The 12,835-nt window shown below is 36.2% G+C and overlaps 1 protein-coding gene across 3 annotated transcripts in view; it reads left to right on the top strand.

The window, feature by feature from the left end:
• Positions 1 to 11,308, top strand: part of NELL1 (neural EGFL like 1) — a 912,020-nt gene extending 900,712 nt beyond the window's left edge. For all 3 annotated transcript variants that reach the window (XM_012456483.2, XM_012456482.2, XM_012456484.2), the window contains 3 exons: positions 4,504 to 4,680; positions 9,018 to 9,242; positions 10,825 to 11,308. In XM_012456483.2, the coding sequence (XP_012311906.1) occupies positions 4,504 to 4,680; positions 9,018 to 9,242; positions 10,825 to 10,875 (453 nt within the window). In that variant the 3' untranslated portion in view covers positions 10,876 to 11,308. The remainder of the gene's footprint in view (positions 1 to 4,503; positions 4,681 to 9,017; positions 9,243 to 10,824) is intronic.
• The last annotated feature ends 1,527 nt before the right edge of the window (positions 11,309 to 12,835 follow it).

Below are 12,835 nucleotides of genomic sequence, written 5' to 3'. Positions count from 1 at the left end.
TTGGGAAAATATATCTTTGACATATAAGTAGGGAATGTTCAAACCACCCAAGTTGGGATAGAGGTCAAGCTCTGGAAATAGCCTCAAAGATCTATGTCAAAAAGGATGCTTGTTGTCAGTGGGCTCCATACTCTTCCCAAATATAGTTTCTAGTGTGGTTGTGCTCTGTGAGCTGAGGTTTTATAATGGCATTCTCATTGTATTAATGGAGCCACCTGTGACATTTTCATTATTAAAAATGATTTTCTTGACAGTCAATCTGTAATCGAAAGGCAAAGTGAACATAGCCATTGTTCTGAAACATGTTAGAAGCTAAGAGGGGCCTATTTGGCATTTTCACATAATTGATGCAATGTGAAATTGCTTTATTTTGCACAAACCCTGGAGGCTATCCATTTATTCTTATTCATTCTTTTAATCAGCACGTGGGAAGAAAACTGACATTCTTATGGGTGTCATAGCTTCTTGTGCAGTAACCTCTTCTGGAAGAATGTATCCCTTTGTTTGATGCCAGCCACAGACACAGCCATGCTGGTTCCTGAGGCATGATCCTTCTATGCTTGGGAAGAGTGACAGTGTGCCATTGGAAACTGCGCTGATCAAATGGTTTCATGTTGTAGCTATCATTACTTTGCTTAGTTTTTTTGGTTAAAATAAGTCTTCAGGGAGTCATTTGGGGCCATGGCGACACAAGCAAAATATATTGGTGAGTTAAAATAATGGTATATGAGCTGTAAGCCAAAGGTCAATTGTTGGGAAATTCCTAGGATCAGAACACTTCCTTGCCCTGACTAGCTGAATTCTCTGATTCCATTCACTTGCTAAAATCTAGTCTCTTGCTTTCTCTATATATAGACACGTTTGCCTACACATGTAAATGTATATGTGTGTGTGTTTAAGCTTTCATCTCTTGATATTTTTGAAACACCATGATTTCTTGTTGTTTTTATAGTAAAAGAGCCAATGCACACAATGCATTTTCAACCTGTTATTATATTGTAGCCAGCATGTCTCCTTTCCATTCTTCTTAAAGAATATAAAGCTTTTAAGGTTTCCACTTTAGTGGACACTAAACATCTCAGCAAGCCCTGTCTGATTATTCAGCGTTGTTATGGATGAAGTAGATAAAGACCCTGAGGGCAAGTCCATCAAGTTTTCAGATGTCACTAAGCTGTGAAGGAGGGTGATCTATGGTAGATGACAGAAATAGCATTTACAAAACATTGTGACAGGCAGAAGAGATGAAATGGATCTAACAGTATGAAATGCAACAGAGATAAACATCAAGTTATATACTTGCTGCCCCTAAGCAGACCACTGCACAAGATGGGATAGGGCTTAAGGAGGTTTTAATCTTGATTAAGCTCAGTATAAGCCAACGCTATGGCATAACTAAAGAAAGGAAATACAGTAATACATCACTTAATGACAAGGATAAAGAAATAAGCCATTAAGCTTTTCATCATTGTGTCAACATCATAGAGTATATTTAAACAAACCTAGATGGCACAGCTTACAACACACCTAGGCTATATGATATAGTCTATTGCTTCTAGGCTATAAACCTATACATCATGATACTATACTGAATATTGTAGGCAATCATAACATTTTATAATAATATGTTACATAAGAAATAATATGTAAATATTTGTATATCTAAACATAGAAAAGGTACAGTACAAATACATATAAAAGACAAAAAAAAAGGAAGGTACAGCTGTATAGAAGACTTGCCATGAATGGCACTTACAGGACTAGAAGTTGCTGTAGGTGAGTCAGTGAGTGAATGTTGGGTGCATGTAAAGGCCTAGGATATTATTGTACACTTCTGTATATTTTATGAACATTGTATACTTTGGCTACACTAAATTTAGAAAAAGAAGTTTTTTCTCCAGTAACAAATTAACCTTAGCTTACTGTAACTATTTTACTTTATAAGCTTTTTAATTTTTGTAACTTTTGGACTCTTGTCTAATAACAGTTTAAAACACAAACACATTGCACAGCTATATAATATTTTTTATACTCTTATTCTAAAAGCTTTTTTGATTTTTAATTTTAAAAAATTTATTAATTTTTTTTTCAACTAGGACACAAACACACACCTTAACCTAAGTCTCCACAGGGTCAGGATCATCAATATCACTGTTTTTCATCTCCATATCTTCCTCCATGTCTTATCCCACTGGAAGGTCTTCAGGGACAATAACATGCACAGAGCTGTCATCTTGTATGATAACAATGCCTTCTTCTGGAATACCTCCTGAGGACCTGCCTGCAGCCATTTTAGTTAGTTCTCCTTTTTTTTTTTTTTAATAAGTAGAATGTATTCCAAAATAATGATTAAAAAGGATAGTATACTAAATACATAAACCAGTAACCCAGCCGTTTATTATCATTATCAAGTAGTATGTACTATAAATGACTGTAGGTGCTGTATTTTTATACAACTGGCAACTCAGTAGGCTTGTTGCACAGGCATTATTACAAACACATGCATGAGTAATACTTTGCGCTACATATTGACTGCGATGTCACTAGGTGACAGGAGTTTTTCAGCTTCATTAAAATTCTATAGAACCACCTTTGTATGTGTAGTATGACAGTGACCAAAATTTCATTGTGTGGCACATGACTTCATTGAAAAAAGCCTGCATTAAAGAAAATACAGTGCTTAATACAAAGTGACCGTGAGACTCAATTGCTCTTTCTTCAAAGACCATTACTGAATAGTTATATTTAGTTCTCTAACTCTCAGCTACCTCATTTGAGAAATAGAGATATACATTCATATTCCACAAATTATCAGGATTAAATGTGATTACATATATAAATGTCTCTGCACAATGTGTAACAGAAGGTAAGTATTAAATCTGTGGTGGATGATGATGATGATGATGATGATTATGGTAAATAAAGCTTTTGAAAGATAAGGCAACTGTGACAGTGAAAGGATTATAACAATGGGGACTGGTTAAGAAATTAGAGATGTTTACCTAGAGATGAAACATCTCAGTGAATACTTCAGAAATGTCTTCTGAAAACTTAAGAATTTAAATATGACAGAAAGTGTTGGGAGTTCTATTATTACCAAAAGTACGAATTCAGATCAATGGATAGAAGTCATGAGAAGTCTGATTTTTGCATTACGACACGTACAGAAATGCACACTGAATTCTCTCCATAGTGGTGAATTCAAGACTGGAGAGCCTCATCACATACTTGAACAGTTTTGTATATGGCTGCTATAAAGAGGATTCAACTGTAGGTCGGGAGATTTGGTTATATGTTCTTTAAGGTACCTTCCAGCCCTGAGACTCTATGGTTTTTAAAATATTCAACAAATTAGTTATGACCTTGAAGGGTGATGACAGTTCTTACCTTACATTTTCAGCAATGAAGAACATTGTTTAATAAATTACTATACGCAATAGACATATAAAAACAAAGACATGCTGCAAAATGTTTAATCTTACCGCTTAAGTGCTGTTGATTTTCAATTTTTTACAACTAGGAGTCCTCAGAGCCAATACTCCAAAAACTGTACTGTGCTTACAATATGGAAAACTTCCATAAGGTTGAAGGAGGCACCTGATTATAACCCCCTGTAATACACAACCTTAAGGTGATCTTGCAGAAGAAAAATATTTTGAAACCATAACAGTTGGTGGTGCTGCTTGGAAAACCACTACCTACCTATCTCATCTTGGATAAGTGGCTTAGCCTTGCTGGGTCGAAGTTAATTATTCTGTATAAAGTGTATAATCAGACTTCCTTTCACAGTTGGGACAGGAGTACAATTAGAGGAATGCATTTGAATATGTTAAGTGGGATCATGGAAATACAGGAGCATGATTTTCTACCCAAATGAGTTATTGATCATATATGCATTTTTAGCTGCTTAGTTTGCTTATAGTTCTTACTTAGAAATATGATTTTTTTTTTAGATAGTCTCTCTCTGTCACCTAGACTGGAGTGCAGTGGTGCTATCTCCGCTCACTGCAGCCTCTGCCTCCTGGGTTCAAGTGATTCTTTTGCCTCAGCCTCCCGAATAGCTGGGACTACAGGCATGTGCCATCACGCCTGATTAATTTTTTGTATTTTTAGTAGAGACAGGGTTTCACCATGTTAGCCAGAATGGTCTTGATCTCCTGACTTCATGATCCACCTACCTTGGCCTCCCAAAGTGTTGGGATTACAGACGTGAGCCACCTTCTTGGCCAGAAATATGATTTTTAAGAACGCTTTTGAAAAAGATTTTCAAAAAACATATTGACTTTTTGTTAAACTTACAAATGTTTCTGTTTTTATTTTTTCTGCTCTGCAGGTAAAATCAGGGAAAGAAAGGGTATGATTGTGTGAGCACACATGCGTGCTTCAGTTTTGAACAGAATGAGAGGTGGCCGGGGATGACTAGGACAAGAGGAAGTTTGTTTCTCATAGTGTAGCTGTCCATCATGTCCTAAATGATGAAACCTCCTTTACTTCATTTCTAAACAGGATGGCAAGATATTCTGCCGACGGACAGCTTGTGATTGCCAGAATCCAAGTGCTGACCTTTTCTGTTGCCCAGAATGTGACACCAGGGTCACAAGTCAATGTTTAGACCAAAATGGTCACAAGCTGTATCGAAGTGGAGACAATTGGACCCATAGCTGTCAGCAGTGTCGGTGTCTGGTATGTTGGCTTCCTTTACAGGGTGTTGAGCCTTTCTTTACTCTGAAAGGGGTTATACATTCAGTTGTCTGTGGGATCTAGTTTCCCATATTTCATAATACTATACAGGTAGCTCTGTGGGGCCTGTGGCTAAGGGGCATGTTCTCTGCCTAAAGACATTCAGGTTATATTTGAAGCAGTGTACAAAGTAAAAAGCACATATTTGTGGTACAGATTTGTCCCAAGCAATGACAGTGTACAGCTACTACTAATAAGAAATCAAGATCAGGAAAAATCTCTGCAAGAAAGGAAGCTTTCAAAACCTTGACTAGTACTTATAGTCCTGACAGAGCTAAATCTTTCATTTCTTATGTCATAACCCTTAAAGATTTCAATATAAGAGGTAACAAAATATAGTATAAATATCACAGCTTTAATCATAGAGACCTAGAATCTAAACCTGGTCCACCCACATGCTAGCTCTACATGATTAACTTGGGCTGGTCCTATCATTTTACGGGTTATTCTTTCCCTCAAATGGACAGAGGTATATGAGTACATCTGAGGGAAAGAATGGGCTATTACGAAGACCACAAGATACATATTAAGGACAAATACAGTACTTGGCTCAGAGAAGGTACTTAGTGTGTGGTAGTGACTATTTTTAATACTTGCTACCTTGGAAAATCTTTTATGATACTATATGTTTAAAAAGAAAAAAAATGAATGTTGTTATAGTGTATCCTCTTCAATCCCAGCCCCTAAGATGAACATTTCTCAGGAAAACCGAAGCTATTAAACACATAACTTATGAATTACTTGAGAATAATGTGGGTCATACTTAACAAAAATTCCTCAAGATTTTGCATGTGCCAGACTTTGTAGGATGTAACAGTGAGCAAGATAGATGTGGCCTATACCTACACAAAGCCCATTAATATAGGGCTACTAATGGTATAATTAGATTTGAGAAAGTTCAGAGAAAAGGTTTAATTTCTGGACCTGGTTCTTTCAGTTTCAAACTATATCACAAAGATTTCTAGCAATAGGAAGATTTATAGGACACATTGTCATAGGAATGTGATGTCCCATATGTAAGTCACAATTATGGAACATTCTGAGTTGATTTATAATGGAAACTATTATCTGGGTGTCTGAAGTTTAACATTTGCTGAAATGATTGAATGATTCTCAGTCTATGTGTAATATATGAAAACAAACATTCAGAGAAATCATGCTCTAAATTTTCATCAGATTTTTAAAAATCTTCAGGTGAGTGTGCAGATAATCTTAACAGAATATCTTTCTTATTCACTCCTATTAACTGAGAAGTATAACTCAGATAAATAAAAATTGTAGTCATTTTTTAAAACTCCCACTCAAGGAAAAACAAATCAATACAACTATAGAATTAATTTCCTTATGAGACTGGCAAATTGCATTTCTTTTCCAAGAAGGTAATCATCAGGCAGCCAGAAGAATTGGTATTAATTTAATGCATGAAATTTTCATAGATAAAATTTCATTTTTGCTTAGAATTGACTTGGCTATGCGGGCTCTCTTTTGGTTCCATATGAAGTTTAAGGTGGTTTTTTCCAGTTCTGTGAAGAAGGTCATTGGTAGCTTGATGGGGATAGTGTTGAATCTGTAAATTACTTTGGGCAGTATGGCCATTTTCACAATATTGATTCTTCCCAAAGCGAGAGGCATCACACTACTGGACATCAAACTATACTACAAGGCTACAGTAATCAAAAAAGCATGGTACTGGTACCAAAACAGAGATATAGACCAATGGAACAGAACAGAGGCCTCGGAGGCAACACAACATATCTACAACCATCCGATCTTTGACAAACCTGACAGAAACAAGCAATGGGGAAAGGATTCCCTGTTTAATAAGTGGTGTTGGGAAAACTGGCTAGCCATATGCAGAAAGCAGAAACTGGACCCCTTCCTGACACCTTACACTAAAATTAACTCCAGATGGATTAAAGACTTAAACATAAGACCTAACACCATAAAAACCATAGAAGAAAACCTAGGCAAAACCATTCAGGACATAGGCGTAGGCAAGGACTTCATGACCAAAACACCAAAAGCATTGGCAACAAAAGCCAAAATAGACAAATGGGACCTAATCAAACTCCACAGCTTCTGCACGGCAAAAGAAACAGTCATTAGAGTGAATCGGCAACCAACAGAATGGGGAAAAAATTTTGCAGCTTACCCACCTGACAAAGGGCTGATATCCAGAATTTACAATGAACTAAAACAGATTTACAAGAAAAAAACAAACACACCCATTCAAAAATGGGCGAAGGATATGAACAGATACTTTACAAACAAAGACATACATGAGGCCAACAAACATATGAAAAAATTCTCATCATCACTGGTCATTAGAGAAATGCAAATCAAAACCACATTGAGATACCATCTGACGCCAGTTAGAATGGCGATCATTAAAAAATCTGGAGACAACAGATGCTGGAGAGGATGTGGAGATATAGGAACACTTTTACACTGTTGGTGGGAGTGTAAATTAGTTCAACCATTGTGGAAGACAGTGTGGTGATTCCTCAAGGACCTAGAAATAGACATTCCATTTGACCCAGCAATCCCATTACTGGGTATATATCCAAAGGATTATAAATCGTTCTACTATAAGGACACATGCACTCGAATGTTCATTGCAGCACAGTTTACAATAGCAAAGACCTGGAGTCAACCCAAATGCCCATCGATGATAGACTGGACAGGGAAAATGTGTCACATATACACCATGGAATATTATGCAGCCATCAAAAATGATGAGTTCGCATCCTTTGTAGGGACATGGATAAACCTGGAAACCATCATTCTCAGCAAACTGACACAAGAACACAAAATCAAACACCGCATGTTCTCACTCATAGGCGGGTGTTGAACAATGAGAACACATGGACACAGGGAGGGGAGCACTATACACTGGGGTCTGTTGGGGGGAAATAGGGGAGGGACAGCGGGGGGTGGGGAGTTGGGGAGAGATAGCATGGGGAGAAATGCCAGATATAGGTGAAGGGGAGGAATGCAGCAAATCACATTGCCACATATGCACCTATGCAACAATCTTGCATGTTTTTCACATGTACCCCAAAACCTAAAATGCAATAAAAAAAAAAAGAAAAAAAAATTTCAAAGGTATATCCTCTTCCATCCCAGCCCCTAAGATGTGTATTTCTCAGGAAAACTGAAGCTGTTAAACATATAACTTATGAATTACTTGAGAATAATGTGGGCCATACTTAAAAAATATTCCTCAAGACTTTGCATGTGCCAGACTTTGTAGGATGTAACAGTAAGCAGGACAGATGTGGCCTATACCTACACAAAGCCCATAGTCTTATAGAGATGACCGAACAATTAAACAAGTTACCATACATTGTAAGGTATTATGCCATAGATTATAATTCATAATAGCAGAGGAAGAGGATGCATAGGGAGATAGTTTTATTGTGGACAGCTCAGTGAAGCCACAGAAGCTGGATGCTGAGACACACAGAAACTCCATTTGAACTGCAATCTAGAAAGTTCACTAATCACATGTGACATTCAAAACCATTCTGAAATGGTTCTCCTGACATGTCTCAATCTTAACTTTAAATTTAATTGAAATATTACAGTGCTTCAGGTTCTGCTTTTGACCTTAATATAAATTAATCACTCTTTTTTTAAATTATACTTTAAGTTCTAGGGTACATATGCAGAACGTGCAGGTTTGTTACATAGGTATACATGTGCCATGGTGGTTTGCTGCATCCATCACCCTGTCATCTACATTAGGTATTTCTCCTAAATTCCCTCCCCTAGCCCCCCACCCCAAAACTGGCCCTAGTGTGTGATGTTCCCCTCCCTGTGTCCATGGAAATTGCTTTTTATATACTAGCCAGTATCTTGTAATTCATTTATTTATTAGCTGTTATTGACCAAAACTGTGCTAAACATGATGGAGAGAAATGAACAAGCCCAAAGTCTGAATGCTCAAAAATTAATGTAGAATTGTATTGATAATTATGATGTGATTATAAGTATCAAGTTAAAATAATTATAGGCCATGCTTGGCACACAAAGAAGCTGACCTAACTCTTTCTGTGTACTGCATATAGATGGTCAGCAAAAGCATTCTGAAAGAAGTGAGACCTGTAGTAGTTCTTCAGGAAGGAAGTGTTTTATATCCATAATGGTGTCAACTAGAAACATTCAGTGATAAGAATTACTGTGCTCTCTTTCCCCTTCTGTGACTTGCAGAATAAAATTATACATAGGAACAATAATGAGGCATTTTTTTTTTTTTTTTTTTTGCTTTTCCTCTGCAGGAAGGAGAGGTAGATTGCTGGCCACTCACTTGCCCCAACTTAAGCTGTGAGTACACAGCCATCTTAGAAGGGGAGTGTTGTCCCCGCTGTGTCAGCGACCCCTGCCTAGCTGATAACATCGCCTATGACATCAGAAAAACTTGCCTGGACAGCTATGGCATTTCAAGGCTTAGTGGCTCAGTGTGGACGATGGCTGGATCTCCCTGCACGACCTGTAAATGCAAGGTAATTGGATGTTCTGAGGATATTGAAGCCTTAACAATTGCCAGAGAACTCTTGCAGGAGGTCCACTCCTGATGTTTCTGAATGCACGGGTTCAATAGGACATGGTGGAAACTCTGGAAAACATTTACTTCTCATAGGAATTTAATGTGTCTGAATATATCATAGCTGCACCCTCTAAAAAGGCAAATTCCAAATGAGCATGAAAGAAAATAATTGCTCCTGCCTTTAAACTACAGAATTTTGACAATTGATTCTAGGCTGAATTATGGGTGATTTAGGTTCTTTTGACCTATATGTTAAATAAAAAGAAAAAAAAAGAGAGAAAGAAGAGGAAAGGGAAGGAGAAAGAAAAGAAGGAAGGGAAGGAGGAAAAGAGGGAAGGAGTGGGGGAAGAGGGAAGAAGGAAGGAAGGAAGGAAACCAGTCAACTTCCTTTCATCCTGGAAAAGTTTCTAAGTTCTTTTATTAAATTGTGAATATTAGGGAAAAAACTCTCAAGTTTTTACTTTGTTTAATCATCAGATTGCCAAAGTTGGGGACCTGCAGCTCTTGCTATAGCATTTGATTAACAGTGATTATTTCCCTTCTTTTTGGAGGAGTTTTCATGAGACATCCTCATATGTCATTAAGATTAAAAAACTGACCATTCTCTCCCTTAAAAGTTCCTGAAGAGCTGGAGTGGTAGCTGATTTGGAATAATCATTAGTTAATGTCAAATCTCTGCCAAAACATCTGTTTAAGATTCTCGTGATTAAACATGTTAAAACTAGGAGTCTACTTGGTCCCATCAAACCCTGGCTCAGTGTCAAGCATCAGTGGAAGGTTCCCAACTTGCTTCTTTATGCTGTTATAAATATAGATTTTTTTTTTCTTTTTCCTGGAAAGTATCATCTTAAGATGTAGCCCCAGTAGAAAAAGAATATTATTAGATCTCTCATGGTTTCATCTGTACCATCAGCCTCAGAGAACTAAATGACCAGGAGACATGGAGACCTCAGTTATTTATTTTATTTGATCATTCAGTGAAATTATAAAGGCATATTTACATTAGTATATGAAATTAAATTTTAATGAATGTATAAGTATTTATATACCTAACTATGCACTATCCCCTTCATAGTCACCATGAGAGACTTTATGCAAACCTTACTGGAACCCATCTTGGACTTGCCTGCAGATTGCTGGGAGTACTTTCAAATAGCTTCTTAAATGACAAATTGCTATATTTTAGGGATTTATTTTTGGAAAAAAATCTCACTTGGAATAAGTACAGCAAACAGGTCGTGTGAAGAGGTGAAAATCCCAGGGAGGTGTCCGAAGCAGGGACTGAGTGCAGGTGGTGCGTGAAATTGCACTGCTAACAGAATCCTGGCGAGCGGTACCCTGGAGGGTCTGTTGGTCCTTCCTTCCTTTCTACTCTTTCTCTAGTTTTTTTCCTAGCATTATTTTCTAGTCATTTTTTATAGCCTTCTTGAAGTTTGTCTCAAAATGCAGAGGGTTATTTTGAGTATAAAAATTGCAGACTGCTAATTAATTTACGTTCTGTGTCTCAGCTGGCTAATGTGTGTTTCTTTGATGTACAGAATGGAAGAGTGTGTTGTTCTGTGGATTTGGAGTGTCTTCAAAATAATTGAAGTGTTTAAAATGGACTCATCGCAGAAGAATGGACAAAATGACCATCCAACGTGATTAAGAATAGGAATTGGTGGTTTGTTTTATTTTGCTTGTTTGTTTTGCTTTTTTAACCACAGACAATTACCAAAGTTTCCATCTGAGGAAGGTATTTGGAGGTTGCCTTTTGGACCCACCACTTTGCTCATTCTTGCTAACCTTGTCTAGGTGACCTGCAGTGCAGTGTGTTTAAGTCAATGGTTGTTAAAAGAAGTTTCCCGTGTTGTAAATCATGTTTCCCTTATCAGATCATTTGCAAATACATTTAAATGATCTCATGGTAAATGTTGATGTATTTTTTTTTATTTTGTGTACTAACATGATAGAGACTCAGCTTTTATTTATTTATTTTGTTGATTTATGGATCAAATTCTAAAATAAAGTTGCCTGTTGTGATTTTTGTCCCATCTACTGCATACTTAGTGCTGAGATCCCTGTAAAATGTTTTGATGAAAATATGTATGTAGAGTCCAATTGCATTATACTTACATTTCAAAGTATTGAACTTTCTTAAATGCCTACTCATCAGCTTAAACAGGCTGAAGCCAAGTATGACAAAGAAGGGAAGGACCAAAAACATAATGAAATAATTATTTTAAAAAGGACTCTTGTTTCTCTTGCAAAAATAAAAAAGTTAAACAAAAATTTCAACCCACAATTTAGAAGCATCAGTGTTTAAAGCCTTTCTTGGCTTTGAAAGCGAAATTACTTCTCTGTCAGATTTATGTAGTACTTAATCATTTACAAAGCTTCGCAGTTATTAATAAAGTTATAATCATAGTACATGTCAGAAGTATTGTCCCTGTATTACAGAAGTGTGAATTAAGGAGTTCCAGTCAACTAATTTGTTTAGAGCTAGTTGATTTACAGTGTGTTGGGCTTGGTAATCAAGTCTCCTATTTCCTGTTCAGTACTTTTTTCCACAAAATAACATTGCCTCTCATATACACGAAGGAGACACCTTTAAGAAAATCGATTTGTACACTGAGAAGTTATTTTATAACAGTGAATGTTTCCAGTGAATGTTTCCACTTGAGCCACTACCATATTTTTAAGAATTGGCAGTTATTAAGTTTTACAAACTGAATAAAATGCGCAAATGACATTTTATCTGAGTTGAGAATTCAAGCTTGGGTTGTAGTTTCAGGTAAATCACATCTTAGTGGTTTGTGATACCTACAGCTCTTGAATTCATCATTACTCTGAATTAAGTTGGTTCATGGATTCTTGTTCACTCCCCAACATCAAAAAAGACCTGACTTTTTAAGTCAGTCATGGTAAAAACATTTAAATATCAAATATTAGTCAAATTATTAATTTAAAATTACATGCTTAGACAACTATTATTCATTGGGATTTGTCCAATGGAAATGATACCCAATATTTTTTGTGAAGATGAAGTTCATGACATAAAATCAATTTCATGTATTGAATCATGATAACAGCAGTTTAAATACTACATTTTACAAAGACTGATAATATGGTAAATTAGAACACATTTCTGTTTTAATTCCATAAATAAAACCTTGAAGAGGAGAATTTTAATATCATTTTTTGACAATATTTACAATTAGAAAAAACCCTTTCAGTTTTTGTTGAAAAAATAGTTTTTTACCTTTGAATTAATTTATAAGAATTATTTGTGACTGAATATGTCAGGGATTGGCACACTGTGATCCCATGTGTCAAATCTCATTATTAATAGCATAAAAGCATTGTGTTTCAGTAGAATGTGAGAAAAGATGAAAGTTTCACACATTAACTAGACACGTATCTAGTGAACACAATTTTTTATCATTTGTTACATCCAGGATGCATACGAATATGTTGTGTGTATATATTTGTTGCATATAATATTGTATATTTATCTTTGTTACATATGAATATATATTCATATATTCTACAATGCATTTATGTATAAAT

This window comes from Aotus nancymaae, unplaced genomic scaffold (genome assembly GCF_030222135.1).
Source record: "Aotus nancymaae isolate 86718 unplaced genomic scaffold, 86718_ANA_hifiasm-v0.15.2.pri h1tg000059l, whole genome shotgun sequence".
Lineage (NCBI taxonomy): Eukaryota > Metazoa > Chordata > Mammalia > Primates > Aotidae > Aotus > Aotus nancymaae.
The sequence above is the reverse complement of the archived record's forward strand: the minus strand, read 5'-3'. Positions and strand labels throughout refer to the sequence as shown.